A 19,898-nucleotide genomic window follows, 5' to 3' on the forward strand; every position below is an offset into this window, starting at 1 on the left:
TATAGGTCCTCTCAACTTCAGATTTTTCCAGAAGATGCTTATGAGTAACTCTTCTATATCTCCATCTCTCTGGTATAAGAAATTAGAACCAATAATTCTGAAAGGGACCCCAATCGAAACAAAGATCAAGAAGAAATTCTTTTCTTCTTTACCAAACTCCAACCCTCAGTATCTTAACCTTAACCAATCAAGTGGGCCAAGTTTAGTTTGCCTTCTATCCTGGACGGGAAAAGCATCCTGATCTAAGCAGCAGTCTTTAATCCATGTTATCTGATCTTAAGTAGTGTTTGGCCACTGGTACCAAAAACACGCATTTCTCACACTCTGGACACACCATCATTTCTTGGAATGGGAATGTCACAGGGTATTGTAGCATAGCAGGGAGACGGAGCTAGGAGCTGAGAAGGAATATAAAGGGTGTTTAAATGCACCTGCCTGGGCTGAATTCCAGTTCCGTCCTTGACTGTTAGCTTGGGCAAGTGACCTCTCTAATCCTGCGTCTTCTGTTACGTAAAATAGGACTGATAATGCTACCTCCCCCCTTCAAGAGGTGAACTGGAGATTAAATGAGATGATGAATGTATAGCACTGCACTTTACCTGGCAGACACATACTGAGTAGTCACTGTTAGCTATCATTATTTACCTTGTGATCCCGTTCAAGTTATATGACTTATTTGGGTTAAATTCCGTCAACTGTAAAAAGCCTGTGATAGCAACTGTCCTGCTTCTCTCCAGGTTATGAGGATTAAAAGAACGCACTCAACCACGCGTACGTACATCGAAGAGAGAAAACAGTTACGAAGAACGCGGAGTTTGCGGAAGGCTGGTGGGCGCGGCCTGAGTTTGGTTTGCATGCAGCAATGGGATTGGTCGAGGAGAGAGTTCGTCAAGTCTTCTCGGGGCGCGGGGTCGGGGTGTGGGTGGAGTCCCGCCCTAGATCTCACTGCGCCTGCGCACCTTCTGTTTGCTACGCCGCCAACCTACGTGATGACCTTGCGAAGTAGGTCGCACTGTGGTTGCGTTTACGTCAGTGGCTGTCGCTGCGGCTGCGTGGCGGGTTGTCCAGGTAACCGCGAGAGTTGATGTCCGGTGGCGTCTAGGACAGGAGCTCGTCATGCAGCTGAAGCACCTGAGGACCCTGCTGAACCCTCAGGTGAGGAGTTGCGCGCCTCTTCCCTCCCCCGCCTGCCTTAACGTTCCAAGCAAAGTGAGGAAACTGAAGTTTAATGATGTTGATGCTGAGCTCCTGCTGTGTGCAAAAGACTGAAGGCTGTAGCAATGATTCCTAATCTGCTTTATCCATACAGTGTTCAGTAGGCAAGATGGACCGCTAACCATCGTTGTTTCCATTCAGTCTCATTTAACATAAGTTGTGTACCAGGCCCGGTGCTGGGGCTCTGAGGGACCCAGTCACTGGCCCTGCCTTAAAGAGGCTCATACTAGAGGGAGAGGCGCACGTGTAAATAATGAACAGACGTCTACACCGAATTAAATAAGCGCTTTAGGTGCAAGCCCCAGAGGGGGAGTGCGGAAGACTGCACCATTTTTCCTGATAGTGAAGGTCTCAGATCCAGAAGAGGCTGGCACTGGGGAGGAACCCTTAAAGAAGGTAAAGAAAGGCTGGGTTTGGAAGTTAGGAGACCAAAATTTGAGTCCTAGCATCATCACCATTACTTTAAATGGCCTGATCCCTCTGACTTTAGCTTTTATACAATCTCTCTGAGCATTCACCCAACTTCATTTGGAAAATGGGAGTAATATTAATAGTAACCTTAGGGGATTTGGGGGGACAATTAGAGGAAGTAATACATAAAGGCCATTTGTAAACTGAAAAGCAGTGTAAAAAGTGGTAGACAAGAGAGAACGGCATTCAAAATTCAAAGGACAAAAGAATACAAAGCTAATAAAAATAATGTCTGCCATAACTGAATGTTAATATGTACCAAGACAACATGAGTAAATGAAGATTGTAGTTTATGGAGTCAGACATACAGGGATTTAAATCTTGGTTCTGCCACTTATAAACTGTGTATATAAACTTAAGCAAAATACTTAACCTTTCTGTGCCTCTGTTTCCCCACCTGTAAAAGATGCATAATAATAGCATCTACCTCAGACCTATGAGATAAAACAAGATAATGCATCTCAAACACTTACCAAGATGCCTGGTCCATCATTAAGTGCTTGTTACAAGTTAGCTATTAGTGTTCTCTTCCCTACCCCATTTCATCCTCACAACAGTCCTGTGAGGTACATATTACCAAGAAAGAATTGATTTATTATGGGAATCAGAAAGGCTTAAAGAGGATGTGGCATTAAGAGCATAGAAGAAAATTAGAACAAAAGAGAGATGTGCTCATTGCTCAGTAAACTGCCCCCTGAATCTACAATTTAAAATTTTCCTTACCCTAATGGAATAATTGGAAGTGAAATCTTCCTTTGGGCTTCCAAAATAAGATGTCATGATGCAGGAAAGGGCTGAATGCCCAGGCTTGGGCAATGTGATGAAGGAAGATAAGCTACAACCCGCTCAGCCCTTTAACTTAAGTTAATCAGGAGTTAGAGCATGATAAAGGTGATGGTAGGCTGGCTATTTTCTGACTTTGGTTTGAAGATTTTGTTGGGGGGGACAAAAAAAACCTCTTCTATATTTAACTTTGCAAGTAGGTGGATAGAGTGAAAAGGAACAGTGTTTTAGCCAGAGTTCTAGAGCCCATGTAATTAATCAAACAGTTGGAACTGAAGGTAAATTTTGTATTTCACAGAGGGAAATCCTTAGAACCACAGAGGGCCAGGCCTGGTGGCATGAAGGGAAAGACATGGCAAGAATAATTCACTGGGAGATGAGCACTTCTAACTTGAGCTTCTGTGAAATGGATAATTAAGTGTGGGGGGAGGGACCAAACAAGGTGGCATTGTTCATCCGAAGTCTCAACTAATTATTTGACTGCCCATTCCAGAACTTTCACTGTGTTTCCCTTTCCTATCAAATAAACCCAAAACCCTCAGCCTAACTTCAGAGAGCCTTCTTGAGCTGGCCTCAGTCTGTTTTTCCTGCCTTACCTCCTCTATTCTGCTATTTACAAGATCCTTTCAGCCAAGTTAAATGACTGTTTCTTGACCAGAACTTGCCTCTGCTCATGCCATTCCTTCCACCTCAGATAATTTCCCCACTCAACTGTATCCATTCTGCAAAGCTTAGTGTTGATCATTTAAAAAGTAATCTCTGTCTTCTCCAGACTATTACTGTACTTTGCACGTGCCTCTCTTATGAGACTTTTCCTATTTTTGCACCATCTTATTAGTCTGGGGTAGGGACCATGTTTTGCTCTTTGTCTTCCTCTCAGCCCTGGGCCAAGTGCCTTTCTCAATCAGGTACTCCAAAAATATCAGTTGAATGAATGGCTAAAGACCAAAACTTGTCAGACCAGTTGAATTTATTCAGACCTGGGATAGAAGGGAACAAGGAGACCATTGTAGGGACTCAGTGGTACTGTTGATTTAGCATGCCACTTCTTAGTGCATTTGCCTTATGGGTTTCTAGAAGCACCTGGTTCTCACAGTCCTCGGTTTTATGGCTTTGGAGACCAGATGAATCGTGGACATCTCTTTGTTTTAAGTATTGTGATAGGAGGAAAATTGACCAAAGTCACACTAGAACTAATGGAACTAGAAATGTTTTTGACAGTCTAGACCAGCACCCAAGTTTATTTTTGCCCCCCATTGCCCCTGCAGGATGGAGCTGCCAAGGTGACCTGCATGGCTTGGTCCCAGAATAATGCCAAGTTTGCTGTCTGCACAGTGGACCGAGTAGTGCTGCTATATGATGAACATGGGGAGCGGAGAGATAAATTCTCCACCAAGCCAGCTGACATGAAGGTGAAGGGAGCATTGATGTGTACCTTAACTTGTCAAGGGGGGTTTATGAAGCTGGGGAAGGTCCTAACCCACTTTCTAGTCATAGGCATAGGAAATGGCCTGCGTCTCCTTTTCTCAGTATAAATCCCTCAAGCTTGTTACAGTGACACATGCAACCTTTTCTTCTATTTTCTTGCTCATATGACTGATTTCTTTTTCTTTTCATTTTTGAACTCTTAGTATGGCAGGAAGAGCTATATGGTGAAGGGCATGGCTTTTTCTCCTGATTCCACTAAAATTGCCATAGGACAGACTGACAACATCATCTATGTCTACAAGATTGGAGAAGATTGGTGAGGATAGACCTTGGGAGATGGGGTGGCCCAGAAAAGAAGGGGAAGGCAGGAAGAAGTGCTCACTGGGGAGGGAAATAGAGAGGCTGAGGAGCCAAGCTGGGGCATGGAAGGTGGAGGCTTTCCGGGTCTGATTTTGCTCCCCTATCTTTGTCTGCCCCAAGTGTTCTGTGATCCTATCTCTGGAGGAATCCATCCAGGGTCACATGGAGGCCCTGTGAGATCCTGGGGAGCCCCAGGTGATGTAGCATCTTTGTCATCATTCCAAAGATACCCAGGTTTCTCCACGTGACTCCTTTCAGGGCTCCTGCAGAATAGTAGGAAACACTAGTTGGCTAGGGAAGGTATCTGCTCTTTCTTTCCAATTTACTTATGCAAGTGATTTTTAATATACTTTCCCTCCTTTTATTTGGCAGGGGTGACAAGAAAGTCATCTGTAACAAGTTCATCCAGACGGTAAAGTTCTGACCAGTGCCTGGGAGAGTAAGATGTACAAACATTTGTCAGTATATCTGCTTGTAAATGCAACCATGAGCTGCATTTTTTAACGTCTGAATTTTGTTTTCCTTCTGCAAGGATCCTCATCCACTCTTCCTCTTAAGAGCCAGCTGTGTCCACCCTATAGGCAGCTGGGGTGGTGGCGTGTGGTGGGGCATTCAGGTTGTTATAAATGTGCTAGCCTACATGGACAGCATTTTCTTTTTCATTATTTCTTTCTTTCAGAGTGCTGTTACTTGTCTACAGTGGCCAGCAGAGCACATGATTGTCTTTGGACTGGCTGAAGGGAAGGTAAAGGAAGGACGAGAAACACAAGAAAGGTTTAAGTGGGGATAATCGTTTTGAAGAGAGGAATATGGTTCATCTTCTCCCTTAGGGTCGAGCTGTGTACTGGGGGAGAATAAATAGAGACCAGTTTTTTCTTTCCTTAGGACCTGGGTGAAATTGAAAGTAGCCTAACCAGATTTATGTCCATTCTCCCATTTTCAGGTTCGTTTAGCAAATACTAAAACTAATAAATCATCCACCATCTATGGGACAGATTCTTACGTGGTGTCACTGACAACAAAGTGAGTAAGGAAGCATGGCATCCCAAGGACTCGGACGTGGTGGGAGAAGCTGTGGGGATGTCTGTACCGGGAGGTCATCGTGTGAGAGGTGGGGAGGGCTGGTGGCAGGTAGGGTAGTGCATGACAGAGAAAGGGGACTTCCTTGGTGAGACAGAATAATCTCTTCCTATATTTCTCTACTTTTTTTCCCCTTTTTTAGTTGCTCTGGGAAAGGAATTCTCTCTGGTCATGCAGATGGCACCATTGTTAGGTATTTCTTTGATGATGAAGGCTCTGGAGAGTCACAGGTGTGGATAAAGGATGCTCTGGGATGGTAGAGAAGCAAGTCCGAGGGCCACCATTGGGGAGGGTGGGTATTAAGGACTTAGATTGAGGTGCTGGGGGAGCGAGACGCAGGGAGAGAGGCAGCTACATGTGGCCACAGGGGAGTTAGAAGACCAGAGCGCATTATTTATTGGAAAGAGTGAATCAATTTGAAGGCACATTGAGAGGCAAGTAAAGACTAAGAGTAGCAAAAAGTGGAAATTATTTTCACTTGTGTAAAACACATTTATATCAATTTATTGAAAAAGAAGCTTGTTTACTCTTGAAAGGGAAAAGGGGAAAGATGGGTGATAAAAGGAACATTCATATTTTCCTCTATATCATTCTCTATTGTTTGAATCATTTACATTAAGAATTACTTGTGTAATAACTTAATTACATTTATCCCTACTCAAAAAAAAAAAAAAAAAAAAAAAGAAAGGGAGCCATATGCTTTCTCCTTGTGTGCCTACACAGCATTGCTTAACATGTAGGACACCTCCTTTTGGGGGGCCTTATTAAGTGCATATTAAAGTCTTTTGAGATTTCCTCTTGAGCACAAGGTCAATAAGTGGGTATAGGTGTCATATGTATGCGTGTGAGTGTAAGACAGAAAGAGAGACCGTTTGTGAAGTTTTCTAGATTAGGATGTGTTGGGGTAGGAAAATGTTGGAATAAAAATTCCTGCAGAGTAGGATGATCAGAGAAACTGTGCTGCGTGCTAGGAATGAGAAATCCCCAGGGTGAAGTCCTCAGAGTCAGAGTAATTGAAACCCTCTACTTCTGTTTTAGGGGAAATTGGTTAACCACCCATGCCCACCCTATGCCTTGGCATGGGCAACCAACAGCATTGTGGCTGCAGGCTGTGATCGGAGGATTGTGGCCTATGGAAAGGAAGGCCATGTGCTACAAACTTTTGATTATAGCAGGGATCCTCAGGAGCGGGAGTTCACCACAGCTGTAGCAAGTCCTGGGGGCCAATCTGTTGTGCTGGGAAGTTATGACAGGTGGGTCCCCTTTCCAGTTGCATCTTCTGCCTACTTTACCTGTGTACACTCTTTGCTTCAACCCAGTTATTCTCAACCACAGTTAACACTGGATCAGAATCAAGTGTATGCTGAAAGAGATTCTCAGGGTTTAATTCATGCATTTGCTTCTTCCTGTCTTCACCATCCATTGGCACACTGGCAGTTCCAAAATGCACCATGCTCTTTGTCTCTGGGATTCCACAGAAGACTTCATCTCCACTTCCTTTGTGTTCCTGTTGCCCCTTTTCAGCCCACTGGCTTAGTGTTTATTACATTATATTATTCTTTGGTGTTTGTATCTGACTTAATTGAAGAGCCTTGGAGAAGAGGACCACCTATTCATGTTTTTATCTCCAGTGCCTAGATTAGCATGTAGTACAAGATATATGTGCAAACATTTGGGTGAATATATGATGGAACAGTAGATAAATAGCTAGGGTCTGAGGCCCAGCATGTCCTTGGAGCACTTTTAGCCCCAGCTTTGTCAGTCTTGTCTTTCTGTCCCCTTCAGTCTCATACGTGTCTCTTCCTTACTTTCTTATCTGTTTCCTACCATTTGTCTTTTCTTTATCCTTATTTCTCCATTTCTGTCAACTCATTTTTCTCACTAACCATCATCTCCTTTTGTTCTCGCCATTCCCATCACTCTTACTGCACTTGACTTTTGATTTGATTTTCCCAACTTTCTTCCTTTGAATTTTTCTGTCCTGTCCCACAAGCCTCCCTAGCTTGTCTGTTCTCTTTTCCTTTCTTCTCTGACATAACAAGACTAATTTCCTTCAGTTTCCAGCTTTCACTCTTTTGCTCAGTTTCAGTTTCACAGTTTTCACTTTTTTGCTCAGCCTCCATGTCTTCTTTTTTTTTAATTTTTATTAAGGTATTATTGATATATACTCTTATGAAGGTTTCACATGAAAAAACAATGTGGTTACTACATTTACCCATTTCATCAGGTCCCCACCCATACCCCAATGCAGTCACTGTCCATCAGTGCAGCAAGATGCCACAGATCCACTATGTGCCTTCTCTGGGCTACACTGTTCTCCCCGTGATCCCCCACACCATGTGTACTAAACATAATACCCCTCAATCCCCTTCTCCCTCCCTCCCCACCCATCCTACCACACCCCTCCCCTTCGGTAACTGCTTGGAGTCTCTCAGTCTGCTGCTATTGTGTTCCTTCAGTTTTGCTTCATTGTTATACTCCACAAATGAGGGAAATCATTTGCCACTTGTCTTTCTCCGCCTGGCTTATTTCCCTGAGCATAATACCCTTTAGTTCCATCCATGTTGTTGCAAATGGTAGGATTTGTTTCTTTCTTATGTCAGTCTATGTCTTCTAAAAGCCACATACTTAATTTCAGACTTCGGGTGCTTAACTGGAGCCCTCGAAGAAGCACCTGGGAAGAGGCAAAGCCCAAGGAGATTGCCAACTTATACACTGTCACTGCCTTGGCCTGGAAGCGGGATGGCTCACGACTGTGTGCGGTGTGTTACTAACAACCCTGTTCTGCATTGGTGACTTTCTCCACACTAGGAAGAATCCTGCCTTATCATAAAGCACTCTCTCCTGACACTAGAGAATCTCCTCTTGTCTTTTGACCCCAGCCTAAGAATCTGATATTAAAGGCAGGGAAGAGAAATTCATACTTTATTGGAGACCAAAAGGGTCAGAGTTGCGTAGGCATGCCTGACTTCCCCTTACACTATGTGATGATGCCCTTGAGTCCTGTGATTGCCACCTCTTCCTTTCTGGTACTTCCAAAAACTACTAGCACCTTTACTGCCAACACTGCTCTGGAGTCTAGGACTAGGTTTTGAGAGTGTCTTTACATACTATGCCCATGCCTGTGACTATGCATGTTACCCTTTTTTCTGCCACTTCCCTCCTAGGGCACACTCTGTGGTGGAGTGGAACAGTTTGACTGCTGCCTCCGAAGGAGCATTTACAGAAACAAGTTTGAGTTGACATATGTGGGACCTAGCCAGGTAAGCAGCTGATAGCCTGCTGCACCAAGGTCTTGCCATGACTCCTTCAACCTTGCAGTACCTCCGTTCCTTCTGGCCACAGCCACAGTGTCAGACTTAACTTCTGGCAGAGCTGTTCCAGGGAGCAGCTCTCTGGCAGCAGCTTCCCTGCTGTAGCTCTCCCAGCTTATTATAAGAAAGGGTTTTAACACCAAACCTAAGGAGAACAGAGTTTGCCACTACATCTTCCCTGTTTAAAACTTCTCTACCTATCTGCTGTCAACTGGGGAAGTTGACAAATAAGATTACAAGGATGAATTCTGTCATTTTAGGGCTCCTGAACTCTTTATGTATAATACTAATTTTCTCTTTTCTCTACCTCTATCCTCTTTTCCTTCCAAATGTTATTAATTGGTTCCTTCATTCTTTCATTTTCTGTAGCAACATTTATCCATTATCTATGTGTCAGCTCTATTAGGCATAAAGAATACAAAGATAATTATCTGTAATACATTATCTTTTAATTGAGGAGGTCATTCTAGCAAAAGAGAGAGACATATCAAAAAATAACATAGTACACTGTGGTAAAAGTTATCATAAAGGTTTGTACAAAGGAACATAGGGAGACTGATCATTTTTACCCCATGGAACCTGCCAGGCTATATTGGTACAACAATGTAGAATCATGATTGTGAGCATCAAAAGAGATAATACATGAAAGCATTTCATAAGTAGTAAAGCACTACCTAAATGTGAGGTGCCACTATTACCAACAGTATCCTAGGCCAGGTGAAGAAACTTGGGTAGCTTTGTTTAGCACTGTGGAGGTGGGCAAAGGGCACAGGACATTCACCCCTCCTTTGCGGGGGAAGCCTGGGATGCTCAGATTTGTCCCTTACCAAGGTGATTGTGAAGAACCTGTCATCGGGCACCCGAGTGGTACTCAAGTCACACTATGGCTATGAGGTGGAAGAGGTGAAAATCCTGGGAAAGGAGCGTTACCTGGTGGCCCACACATCAGACACACTACTGCTAGGGGACCTGAATACTAATCGCCTCAGCGAGGTAGGAACCAAAGTGGAGGGGTGGGGAATGGGGCCCCTTGAGTTGCTAATTCAGGAAAGCCTGGGTCCCCAGGGGAAAGATCTCCATGGGAAGTTCCACCATTCTGGTGCTGGGGACCTGGTTTCAAGGAGTGAGACCCAGGAGGTTTAGAACCCTGGAAGATGAATAACCGTGGGTGGACTGATTGTATACCATCTCTCAGAAACACAGGGACTAGGGCAGTGTCTGACACAGCATCTCTTTCGTGCAGTGTCCAGCCTTCCCAAACTCAGCCTCCCTCCCACCCTGTCATTCATTCAGTGGATAGTGATCCATGTTGTTCCTTATGTCTGCTCCTCTCTTTATAGGTAGCTTGGCAGGGATCTGGTGGCAATGAGAAGTATTTCTTTGAAAATGAAAATGTGAGTAGAGCTTGATTCACTGTCTTGATAAGCTGCTAGTTCCTTATCAGAAGGATGGCAAGTAGCAAGGGTTAGAGGAGACAGCAGATAAATGGGGAGGGTGAAACAGGCGGAGGTACAGAGTGAAGAGAACGGTGGGAGTCACACTGAACTGAGTATGCCTACCTCTACTGTTTTTCTCTTTTTTCATGCAACCTTTCCACCATATAATCCCATTCATCCCCAGGTATGCATGATCTTCAATGCTGGAGAACTAACCCTGGTGGAATATGGAAGTAATGATACCCTGGGTTCTGTACGTACTGAATTCATGAACCCCCACCTCATCAGGTAACCCCACAAGGTTCTCTAAATTTTTGAATCCAGAAGAATTTTCTTTTTGACTACTCATGCCTGTGTCCTCAAGTTAATCTAAAAACTTCATCCTGTGTGGTACTTCAAAGCCCTTGATAAACTTCCCACCTGCCTAAGCCCATTTTGCTTTGTGTTTCAGTGTCCGTATTAATGAGAGGCATCAGCAAGGAATGGAAGATAATAAGAAATTGGCTTATCTTGTTGATATTAAGACTATTGCTATAGGTAAGAATATCTCCTAATTTTAATAACAAAATAGACATTTATAGTGTACTTCCATATCACAGAATTGTGTCCATTGAAGAATCCAGGACTCTCAGACACTCCAGATAAATGTGTGACCCCACTCTTAAACAGTAGAGATGTGAAATGTCAAGATCTGTATGTGTGTGTTTCTATATCTAGATGTCCAGTTATAGATACATGGGTGCATATATAGGTTTGCCCATAAAATTATTCATGTACTCTAGACATGTACCTTAGGACTGGAGAATTGTGAATTGTAGAGAAGAACCATTAGCAAATTTATGAATTTTCCTGTTTAGACTTTATAGGATCATAGGCTCTTAGAACTGGAAGCAGCCTTATTTTCTGTATAGTTTGTCATTAGTAATTAGTAATGACAAATTTTATATACATTTCACAAATGTTTGCATTTATAAATCTTTATATACTAATAGTTAATCTTTTATCATAGAATGTTTCAAACATAGGAAAAATGTATAGAATATAACATAGTATTCTCTACAAAGTACAGAGAAAAACATATTCATATAGCATACTCGTAAAGAACAAGGCTCTGGAATCTAACCTTCCCACTTCCCTATGTGTAGTACCTGAGTGATCTTAGGAAGTTACTTAACCTTTCTTTTTGTATCTCAATTTACTCATCCACAAAATAGGCATTAAAAATAGCACCTACCTCATATGAAAAGCACCTAGACCAGTGCCTGGCACATAACAAATGCTTAATAAATGTTAGCTATTAATAATAATGCTAATATTATTATTACTTGTGTACCCATAGCCCAGTTCTGTCAGATCCTACTATTTCATTATATTTACCTTGGATCTTTTATCTCTTCTCTTATTCTCTGATATTTAAGTTGGTTTTACACTGTATAGTGTTTCAATTCTGTAGTATTTATATCTAGAATGGAATTGCTGAATCATAGAAGAGGTATGTCTCCAATTTCACTAAATATTTCCAAATTGCTCTCCAAAGAGGTTGTACCAATTTGCATTCCTCCTGGCAGTTGCAGTTCCTGTTGTTCTACATCCTCTCCAACGCTTGGAATTGCCTGACTTTATAAGTTGGCTCAATCTGATGTACGTGAAACATCTCATTGTATTAATTTTGTTGTTGTTCGTTCATTTGTTTTGTTGGCCGTTTGGACTTCTGCGAGTTACCAGTGCTTATCCCTTGCCCATTTTTAAAATCAGGTTTTCTCTATCCTGTTGACTTGAAGGAGCTCTCTGCATGTGCACATACAGACTTTGATGGCCATTTGCATTGCAGAAATTTCCTTGGTCTGTGGCTTATCTTTTCTCTGCTTTTCAGCATCTTTAAATGTTCAGACATTTTTAATTTTAATGTTGTCCATTTTATCACTTTTTAAGAAATAGTTTGTGATTTCTGAGGTCTTATTTAAGAAATTATTTCCTACTCCCTCCCTCCTGTATTTTAACATTTTTAAATTTTGCTTTTCACTTGGGATTTATTTTTATGTATAATGTAGGTAGGGATCTAATTTTATTTTTTTCCATATGTTTAACTATTTATTGGAAGTCTATTTACTCTTGACCCACTGATTTGTAATGTCATCTCATAAGTCAAGTTTCCATATACATATAGGTCTGTTCTTAAGATATTTTTACATTCTATGAATTTTATATTTCACATCAGATTACTGAGCTCAGAAATCTGTCTATAATGGAAATAATAACAGTCTAAAGGCCTCAGTTCCAGTGGCAGTAATGAGCTGTGAGACTCTGGGCAAGTCACCTTACTTTTTAGGTCTTATCTTCAGTGTATATAAAACAGAGTTCCTTTTTAGAACTAACCCCTTTGAATATCTAATGAAAATCATAGATCCTTTCCCAGAAAAAAATATATATACTCACAATTTTGTATATACTCTCAGGTGCTCACAGAAATAGGGTCCCCACAGTTCTAGCATTCTATGAATCTGCTTATAATTGGGACATTAAGACAGCTTTGTCGTTTTGCTTATGTGAAATGAAATTTCATTTTTAAGTTGATCTTCCCAGTTGTACACATTAGCTAGCATTTGGCCTTTAGCTTCAGCATATCTAACAAAGGCAGGACATTGCTTATTAATAATTCATATCAATAAGAGTTGTGGATGGGCTTTGTTCCAGAGACTCCCTGAAAGCTTCCTAGCCAACCCTGAGTGGTCTGTGATCATTTCTTATATTGTCTGCAAAATTCAAACCAGCCTATAATATTTATTCTCTTACTGACCAGCCTAACTTTAGTCAGAGGTTCTTCCTATTTTGTCTGTGTGCCATCACCACCATTTGCCCCTCAGTGCTCTTACATTATAGGCATCAAACATGCAGGTAAATCCTTGGAGCAAACAGCTTTCTTTCACTGTGTGCTGTAATTGGGGCTCATCCTTGATGTGCTCTGTGCTGCCTTGCAGAGGATTTCATGAGTAATAAGACAGATGCTCTGTAGTTCTGATCTGCTATGAGACAACTCAGAGAGTCCCAGACAGGAATCATGTTTCTTGATGAGTCTGTACCTTCTGAGTTAACTACAGAGTTAAACAAAACCTCTACAATTTCAGAAGAAACCCAGTATCTTAAGCATCCTAGCAAAATTAGGTTGTATTAGTCATTTGCATTCCTCAGTGACATACTCCAAACTGACGCAACATTCTTAAAGGCCAACATGATTGTAAAGCCAGACTTTTGCAGTCTGTCTCAATCCCTGTATATGGTTATGAGGAATCTCTCTTCTTAACCCTGTCTCCTTTACTTTGTAGTGGATCTGATTGGTGGCTACAACATTGGCACCATCAGCCATGAGAGCCGGGTGGATTGGCTGGAACTTAATGAGACTGGACACAAGCTTCTCTTCAGAGACCGGAAACTTCGCGTGAGGAGGGTTACTGAAGCCTTAGCCATTTCAAGGATTAGTCCATAGAGGATGTGGGAGGCAGGATGACATAATTTCTTGGTGTATGCCATTAGCATGGCAGAACACACAAGAACAATCAATATTCTGTGTCTGATATCACCACCCATCCTATATTACCTTGAGATTGTTTCACAGTGGCACCAAAGTCAAGAGGGTGAATCTTGGAATTGGTTTCTCTCCTACTGTACATAAGTCTGTGCCCTTGTGAAACCTCCTTACCCTGCATTCTTTCTCATGCCTGGCTGACCTTTACCCATTCCTACGGCTCCAGTATTCTTCAGCCACACTTAGCTGACAACACTGAAGCTCTCTTGAGGACAGTATCCCCTGGCCCCTTATTGATTCTGACCTACTGTGGTATCACCAAAGAGTTCAACTTCAGAGGCAAAGGGACTCTCTGGATGTTTTTCATTGCATTTTCATTGTGATATGAAAACCACATCACAAATTTCCAGACCATTTAATTTGTCTGGTGGCCTTACTTCTGTAATCCAGTCTGATAACTCTGGCCCAGAGTTCTTCTAATAATGAAAGTCTGACCTTCACCTGAAATAATTGCCTTTATTTAGCCAGCGTCAGGATATATCAACTTAGCATAAATTTCAAGGGTTGCAGACCAGTAAGTTTTGAAATTCAGCATGCACCTGACTGGTGGGTTAGCTTACCACATTTCACCGTTAGGGAAATGGTCAGGATTAGAGTATTCCCCATGTCACTTTCTTATTGTGCTATCTACCTCTTTCTTCTTCAGTTGCAACTATATGATATTGAAAGCTGCTCTAAGACAATGATCCTCAACTTCTGCTCCTATGTGCAGTGGGTCCCTGGAAGTGATGTGCTGGTAGCTCAGAACCAAAACAACTTGTGTGTGTGGTACAACATTGAGGCACCTGAGAGGGTCACCATGTCCTCTATCAGGGTATGTCAACACCAGGGCATCTTAGACATAGGGTTGATTAATTCAAGCTGATTGAGTCCTGAGGAGACGCTAAAAGTTATTTGGTGTTCTCTGTCCACCACCCATAGTCTCTCTGATGGAGTTGGCAAGTAAAGCTTTAGGCTCCTTCTCCCAGTGGACCAGGTCCCCAAACCATACTTGTTGAGATTCCTGACATTTTATCAGACTCTTGGAGTATGGGTTTCTATTACAGTGGCCTGGAAATTCACCAAGTAATAATGAGATGTTCCCTTTGGCTGGAAGATCCCCAATAAGAGCGGCCATTCTTTCACTTCTTGTTTGCTGATTCTGTTATAAACCATTCAGAGTTCCTTTTTTCTCAGATTGCAGGTTGGACCCTCTCTCTTGTCCCACCACATCACACACATTCAAATAATCTTCCAAACTCTGGGAGGAGCCTATGAAAATAGAGAGGCTCCCATAAAGCCTAGAATTACTGGCATGGTGTGGAGAGAGCACCTGGTACTTTTCTTTTTGTTCTTCTATATCACTTTTTTTTCACTTTTTTGCTTGGAAGTTATACATTCTATTTCTGTAGCAGTTACCCTTATAAATTTACCATGTACTTAAATTAATAAGTCAGCCTCTCACCCACCATGCCCCACAAATGGTACAAGGATCTTACCTTTGAGTAACCTCCCCTTTACCATTGTTGTCCAGTATTTTAATTCTCTTTTGTTACCCTGAGAGTTAGACGTTATATCTTTATACAGAAAGAATTTGTTTAGGTTTACCATCAAGGTCCCAAATGGTACCTTTGCACCTTTTCTCCTTCCATGACAGCCTTGCTTCTGGAGTTACTCTTACTCTTCCTGAAAGAGTCTTTGGATGATAAACACTCAGTTTTTGATTATCTGAAAGTATTTTTATTTAACCTGTTCTTGAAAGATATTTGGACTCATTTCTAGATTTTAGATTGACAGCTAAATTTTTTTAGCCTTTTGCAAATACTGTCCCATTGATTGACTTCCTTCGTTATTCTGAGTTTGTTAGCAACCTGTTCTGTATAGGTAATGTCTTTTCTCTCTGGCTGCTTTTAAAATCTTTTTCTCATGTGTTTTGTCTCAATATAAATTTCCTTTTATATAGTGGTTGGTATATATTGTGCTCTGGTGTTTGTGAGTACACATATTTTCATCAGTATTGGAAATTCCCCGGCCAGTGACTACTCAGACATTGCTCCTTCACATGCATTCTCTAGTCTCTCCATCAGAACCCTAATTAGGCATATGTTGGGTTTCTGGTCCTGTCTTTTGTGTCTTTTTAGTTTCTTTCGTATTTCCTTTCTCCTTCCCGCTCCATGCTTTATTCTGGATAATTTCTTAAGATACATTTTTCAGTTCATTAATTCACTTTCATCCTTGTCTAATCTGCTATTTAAATAAACCACCATTGAGCTTTTTACTTCAAAAACTAAGTTTGTCATAAGGTTTTATTTAGCCCTTACTCCAGTCTTCCTGGCCATTTTCAATAGTCTCTTGTTCCTTGCTTAATTTTTCATTTCATCTTTTAGGTCGTCAAATGTTTCATACATAATTATTTTATATCCATACCTGCTTTTTCTCATAACTATCATTTTTAATATCTGAAATCCCTAGAGGTCGAAAATTGCTGTTTGTAGTAATTGTTCACTCCTTTATAATGGTTTGTTAACTTGTATTTTGGTATTTTTATTGTGAGATTTTTTTTATTTTTCACATGTTATGGTGAATGTAATCTTTTGGAATCCTGGGGGCCTAAAATGGGCATGTTTTCTTCCAGAGGTGACTTGTGTTTTCATCTGTAGGAATCAGGCATATTAATGACTTTCGTTCCCTTTACTGAAGAGAGGATCCCAGGTGTAATGAGGGGTTCGCAGATTCGGCCTCCCCATCCTCCCGGAGGACCCAAAGCTTATTCCCCTTGGGAGACTGTGTTTGTCCACAGTTCCCTGGCCACTTGTTCACCTTCCATTTTTTTCCTGCTTAGATTTTTAGCTTAGGGGCATTTTTCTTTTTCTTTGAGCAGGGAGGGTAAGTGAGGGCGTAGGAAGTATTCCTGGTAATTTCTTCAGGTGAACTCAGCAGTACATTAAAAAGCATGTTTTTTTATTTTAAGTTGTATTTTAATAAGTTTAAGTTGTATTTTAATAAGAGGACCCTTAGGAATACCTAGTCCCAGTACTGCTGGAAGCAAAAGTGGATGCCAAGCTTTGTTAGCTCTCCTCCAGGTGTTAGTATCTTCTTAGCTCTGAGTATACTTTAACCCAAGGATATTACCATTGATAAGGGAGTTTTATCTACTTGCCAGAAGCTAAATGTTAGAACAAGGGCCACTGTAATTCCCTCAGTGTGAGCACTAGGGTTAGGTGAGGGTAGGTCTGTTCTGCAAACGAGTCAGTGGAAACCACTAACCGGAATTTGGGTGGGGTGGTGGGATTGAATTTTTACAGGGGGATGTTGTAGGTCTGGAGCGGGGCGGTGGAAAGACCGAGGTGATGGTGACCGAAGGTGTGAGTACAGTTGCTTACACACTGGACGAGGGCCTTATTGAGTTCGGCACAGCCATTGATGACGGCGACTACGCTCGGTGAGGGGCCAGGCTGATAACTGGTGAGGTGGGGCAGTCCAGTTCTGAGAGGAGGACCTGAGAATGGGGTTGTAAAACTGGCCATATTTGAAAAGGACCTGGTGATCCCGGGAGGAGATGAGATGAGACAAAAAGGGCAGATAATTGCCTAGCCCTCCTCTCCGCCTACCCACTGCCAGTATTCCTCCGTGTCTTCCTGACCCCAGAAGCATTCCTTGCGCTTTGCTGTCTCCCCTCTCCAGGGCGACAGCCTTCCTAGAGACTCTGGAAATGACCCCAGAAACAGAGGCGATGTGGAAGACCTTGAGTAAACTGGCACTAGAGGCAAGACAGCTACACATTGCTGAGAGGTGAGGCAGACTGTGGAACTGCGGTGCCAGGCAGCTAGGAGGGAGGACCAAGTGGATAGTTTCCCTGCGGGCTGCTCCCAGCCAGTGCTCAGGCCCTGCTTCCCTCCCGTGCTGGCAGACGTCCTAGAACCCTGCCATAGTCCAGTTCCTTCAGACATCCTCCCACCCTAAGGCCTAAGAGTTTTGCCTTGCATTGACTTTGCTTCGCCTTCTTGTTACTAGGTGCCCCTTCAGAGTTTTTAACATTGATATGGATATTCTGAGTGTGGTAGAAGAAAGTACTTAATAAATAACTCCTAGAGTTCAAATCTTTTACCAGCTTGTGTAACCTTAGAGAGGTTAACTTAACCTTTCAAAACCTTGGTTTCTTGATTTTCTCTATGCAAATGGGGATCATAATAGAATTTACCCTGTAGGGTGGTAAGGAAGAATGGTAGTGGTGGTGAACACATGAGAGAATCTGTGCAAAGAGTACACATGTTAGATGGTTAGTCAATGTCAACTGTTGCTGTTTGGGCTAGAAGTCATCCTCGATCCGTTTCTTCCCTTGCCCCCTACAACTAGACTATCAGCAAATCCTAGAGACCCTGTTACAGGATCTTCAAAACATATCCTGAATCTCTTATTTGTCCAGCTCCACCATTTCCACCCTGAAGTGCTGCAATAGCTTCTAAATTATTCTCACTGATACTGTCCTTATACCCCTACAATCCATTCATCCCAGAGCAGCCGAGAGAATTTTTTTAACAAGTAAATTAGATTATGTCATCTTGCCTGGAACCTGCCAGTAGTTTACTGTGTTTAGTATAAAACCTAAACTCCTTGCCTTGTCCTGAGGCCCTATTGTATTTGGCCTCTGCTTTCTCCTCCTACCAGACACCTACTTGCCCAGCAGTCTGCAGCCACAGTGGTGTCCTTTGACCCTTGGAGCATGCCAGGCACACCCCTGCCACAGGCTCTTTACATTAACTCTTCCCTCTGCCTGGGATAATTTTCCTCCCTCTTGTCATGACTGACTCTTTCTAATATTCAAGTGTCAGCTCTCCAGACAGGCTTTTTCTGATTACCAACTTAAATTGTCCCCTCAGTTACTGCCTGTAGTATCACAGTATTTTATTTTCTTTTTCATTCTCTGAAATTATCTTTGTTGATTTGTTTCCACGAGAACGTAAGTTCCCCGAGAGCAAGGCCCTGTTGTCTCATACCCTTTGTGTCTCCAATGGCAAGAACAATGCCTGGCACATAAGAGATGCTCAGTATGTTTCTGCTGAATCAATGACTTAATGATGAGCCTATAATAATATTACTAGTACTATTATTGCTTCACATCGTAGGTGTTTTTCTGCTTTGGGCAACGTAGCAAAAGCTCGATTCCTACATGAAACCAATGAGATTGCAGACCAAGTGTCTCGGGAATATGCAAGTATTATCCTCCTGAATCATTCTTTTGCACTCAGCCCCATGATTCCTAGCTTTCCAGTCATGGCTAATTTCCTCTCCCCTGCCCAGCCCACTTCCACCTCAAGCCAGACCATTCTGGAATTCCTTGCCAAGCCTCAAGCCTTTAAGCCCCATGGAACTTTGTATCTCCCCAAGTCTTTCAGTTTCTTTGTCTCTCTGGCCTTGTCTGAGCCCGCGGTGACAGAATAGCTCTTGTGGCACTGACAGAACAACCAGAACCTCCTTTGTCCCTCAGGGTGGAGAAGGAACAGACTTTTATCAGGTCCGTGCACGTCTAGCCATGCTGGAGAAAAACTACAAGCTGGCTGAAATGATCTTCTTGGAACAGGTAATGGGAGAAGAGGCACCTGATAGAAGAGAGGTTCAGAGGGAAGAAAATGCAACTCAGACTTGGGGAGGAAAGTGCACTGGTCAGTTGAGCTTCCACAGGTTTGGGGAGAACTTTTAGAAAGGTTTATACAGTTCATTTCATGCTTGCTTAATCTCTTCCACATTAATCTTGACTTGCTTCTTTCTTTAATGAGCAGTCTACTGTCTCCCTGTGGGCTCCAGAGCCTATCTGCAATTCTCATGCATGGAGGTAGATACAGGGTTTGTGGGACCTGAAGCTTATACAATTTGAGGAGTCATCTTTAAGAAAAATTGCTTTGGAAGGGACCTGTGCAAATAAGGTGCCCTGAAGCTTCTTTTAGTTTCACAACAAATCCACCTCTGCTTGTGCATAAATAAAGGATGAGGCTTTTAGTCCACATGGGCTGGCATCTTAACTGGCCGAGGAGAGCCTGCTGGTTTCTGACCCTGGTGTCCCTCCTTCCTCTGCCTGCATTCCCCTAGAATGCTGTTGAGGAGGCCATGGACATGTACCAGGAGCTACACCGTTGGGACGAGTGTATTGCTGTGGCTCAGGCCAAGGTACCAGTTCTGTCCTTTGCACAGTTGTACAGAACTCAGTTCCACCAACATCAGAAACTTCCTTTTGTCAAGGAGGCTGCAGGA

At 42.5% G+C, this 19,898-nt stretch overlaps 1 protein-coding gene across 4 annotated transcripts in view; it reads left to right on the forward strand.

Moving 5' to 3' along the window:
* The first annotated feature begins 719 nt into the window (after window positions 1-719).
* The window catches only part of IFT172 (intraflagellar transport 172), a 30,771-nt gene continuing 11,592 nt past the window's right edge, over window positions 720-19,898 (forward strand). For 2 of the 4 annotated variants that reach the window (XR_012122189.1, XM_073215172.1), the window contains exons 1-21: window positions 720-1,155; window positions 3,738-3,881; window positions 4,101-4,213; window positions 4,630-4,669; window positions 4,937-5,002; window positions 5,201-5,280; window positions 5,480-5,567; window positions 6,376-6,590; window positions 7,976-8,099; window positions 8,505-8,600; window positions 9,483-9,644; window positions 9,992-10,045; window positions 10,272-10,375; window positions 10,539-10,624; window positions 13,411-13,523; window positions 14,317-14,484; window positions 16,955-17,091; window positions 17,334-17,441; window positions 18,776-18,860; window positions 19,138-19,230; window positions 19,737-19,814. Coding sequence is in view for 3 of the 4 variants with exons in the window: in XM_073215172.1 (XP_073071273.1) it covers window positions 1,117-1,155; window positions 3,738-3,881; window positions 4,101-4,213; window positions 4,630-4,669; window positions 4,937-5,002; window positions 5,201-5,280; window positions 5,480-5,567; window positions 6,376-6,590; window positions 7,976-8,099; window positions 8,505-8,600; window positions 9,483-9,644; window positions 9,992-10,045; window positions 10,272-10,375; window positions 10,539-10,624; window positions 13,411-13,523; window positions 14,317-14,484; window positions 16,955-17,091; window positions 17,334-17,441; window positions 18,776-18,860; window positions 19,138-19,230; window positions 19,737-19,814 (2,193 nt within the window). In the remaining variant the exon portion in view is untranslated. The remainder of the gene's footprint in view (window positions 1,156-3,737; window positions 3,882-4,100; window positions 4,214-4,629; window positions 4,670-4,936; window positions 5,003-5,200; window positions 5,281-5,479; window positions 5,568-6,375; window positions 6,591-7,975; window positions 8,100-8,504; window positions 8,601-9,482; window positions 9,645-9,991; window positions 10,046-10,271; window positions 10,376-10,538; window positions 10,625-13,410; window positions 13,524-14,316; window positions 14,485-16,954; window positions 17,092-17,333; window positions 17,442-18,775; window positions 18,861-19,137; window positions 19,231-19,736; window positions 19,815-19,898) is intronic. The other 2 variants (XM_037009430.2, XM_017650619.3) reach the window with 2 other exon arrangements.

Source organism: Manis javanica, chromosome 1 (genome assembly GCF_040802235.1).
Source record: "Manis javanica isolate MJ-LG chromosome 1, MJ_LKY, whole genome shotgun sequence".
NCBI classification, from domain to species: Eukaryota; Metazoa; Chordata; class Mammalia; order Pholidota; family Manidae; genus Manis; species Manis javanica.